Source organism: Diospyros lotus, chromosome 6, assembly GCF_014633365.1.
Source record: "Diospyros lotus cultivar Yz01 chromosome 6, ASM1463336v1, whole genome shotgun sequence".
Lineage (NCBI taxonomy): Eukaryota > Viridiplantae > Streptophyta > Magnoliopsida > Ericales > Ebenaceae > Diospyros > Diospyros lotus.
In genome coordinates this window covers 14,892,801-14,895,036 of record NC_068343.1, presented here as the reverse complement: position 1 = coordinate 14,895,036, position 2,236 = coordinate 14,892,801, and the positions used below count along the sequence as shown (strand labels likewise).

The 2,236-nt window shown below is 38.5% G+C and overlaps 1 protein-coding gene across 1 annotated transcript; it reads right to left on the bottom strand.

The window, feature by feature from the left end:
• Positions 1 to 581: 581 nt before the first annotated feature.
• Positions 582 to 1,259, bottom strand: LOC127804344 (secreted RxLR effector protein 161-like). The gene has a single exon (XM_052341205.1). The coding sequence runs from the start codon at positions 1,257 to 1,259 to the stop codon at positions 582 to 584; it is 678 nt and encodes a 225-aa protein (XP_052197165.1).
• Positions 1,260 to 2,236: the final 977 nt, after the last annotated feature.

Here is a 2,236-nt window from a genome sequence, read left to right as displayed (position 1 = left end):
CTCACTGCACTATAATAATGATGATAGATATACACCCTCAACTCCTCAACACTCAATACAAAGTACAGCAAGATAAATATGTAAATCAGTGACAGAAATAGCTTACAACCATAAACGAGCCAACACACAAGATCTGTAGGACTCAAACAGCACCAAAGGTAAGGTTGACAGCAGTGTATGGAAGAGATCTGAGAGCGCCAGCGTATCTCCATGAGTCGCAGCTAGGGTTTTAAATAGCCAAGAGAGAAGATCGGTTTTGAGAGAAAATCGGCAGATTTAGGGCTAAGGGCGAATGCTGTTGTAACAAACGAAGACCGAGCTTTATATATGGGAGGGCATTGGATGGGCCATCGAGTTAACGGATCGCAGGAGGTTGCTGAATGGGCCAAGCCCAATTGCCATCCATCCTTTAAGAGGTTGCTGGAGGTTGCTAAGTGGGTCAAGCCCACTAGCCTTCCGTCCAGCAGCCTTGAGTTGGGGCTTCACTATCAACATTCTCCACCTTGAAGACTCAACACAAACCTGTCTAATAGTGCAGCATGCTTCAACCTCTTACCTTCATCACTCTAGTTGGTTTTGGGTCAACCAACATCAATATGCAGCAAATCCAAACAGTGTTTGAATTTTGCCGTTGACACCACCTTAGTCCCCATGTCGGCTGGATTTTCTTCAGTAGGAATTTTCTGAATGCTTACCTTTCTTGTTGCAACCTGATCTCTGACATAATGGTATTTTATGTCTATATGTTTTGATCGTTCATGGTACACCGGATTTTTACACAAGTGTATAGCACTCTGATTGTCACAAAATATGTCAGCATTTCTTACCAGTAAGTGGATTTCAGATAGTATACCTTGAAGCCAGATGGCTTCTTTGAATGCATCAGTCAAAGCCACGTATTCAGCCTCAGTGGAAGACAGTGCAACCAATGGCTGCAGCTGTGCTTTCCAGCTGATGCAATTACCTCCAAGAGAAAACATATAGGCTGTTGTGGATTTTCTAGTGTCACGATCACCTGCAAAATCAGAGTCTACATATCCAACAAGATCTAGATTTTCACCTCTCTTCATATAACTTAACCCTACTCCGGTTGTACCTTTAATATATCTCAGAACATATTTCAGTGCATCCCAATGTGATTTTCCCGGATTAGACATAAAACGGCTAAGTAGTGAAATAGAATATGCAAGGTCAGGTCTAGTGCTTATCATTGAATACATGATAGTCCCTATTACATTAGCATAAGGAATATCTTCCATTTTAATATGTTCAGCATCAGTTTTAGGGCATTGAGATTTTGATAAAATAAAATGTCCAGCTAGGGGGGTGTTTACAGGTTTACAGCCAGCCATACCAAACTTAATTATTGTTTTTTCCAAATAATCATGCTGATGAATTTTCATAAAATATTTGCTTCTATTCCTTTCAATTTTCATACCAAGAATTTTATTTGCAGGACCTAAGTCTTTCATATCAAAATTGTCATTTAATTGAGACTTTAGGTTTTTAATTTTAACCTTAGATTTGCTAATCAATAGAATGTCATCAACATAAAGAAGCAAGTAAACAGGTTCATCAGATATTATAAAGTAAAAACAGGCATCATAGTTGCTCCTAATGAAACCAGCTTTCAATGCAAAATCATCAAACTTTTTATACCATTGTCGTGGGGATTGTTTTAATCCATATAGAGATTTTTTAAGTAAGCAAGCATGTTCTGGATGAGAAGGATCTACATATCCAACAGGTTGATCCATATATATAAGTTCTTCTAGGTCCCCATGTAAGAAAGCTGTTTTAACATCTAATTGCTCTAGTTCTAGGTCAAAATGAGCAACAATAGCTAGCATCAATCGAATTGTTTTAAACCTTACAACTGGTGAAAAAATTTCAGTATAATCTATCCCTTCCCTTTGGGTAAACCCCTTAGCAACTAGGCGAGCCTTATACCTAATAGGATCAGATTTGTTCATTCCCTCTTTCAGTTTATATAGCCACTTACACTTTACCAACTTATGGTTTTTAGGCTTTGCAACCAGCTTCCATGTTCCATTTAATTTTAAAGATGCCATTTCCTCATCCATGGCTTGTTTCCATTTTTGGTGTTCATGTGATTTAATGGCCTCTTCATAACAAGAAGGTTCAGTAGATTTCATTTCAGCTCCTGCTATAAGAGCACAGTAGATTAAATCAGCATAGCCAAACCTAGCAGGTGGTCTTACTTCTCTACGACTTC

Bases quoted from the DNA above. Each gene is read 5' to 3' on its own strand.
- LOC127804344 (XM_052341205.1), bottom strand. From the start codon at position 1,259: ATGGAAGATATTCCTTATGCTAATGTAATAGGGACTATCATGTATTCA.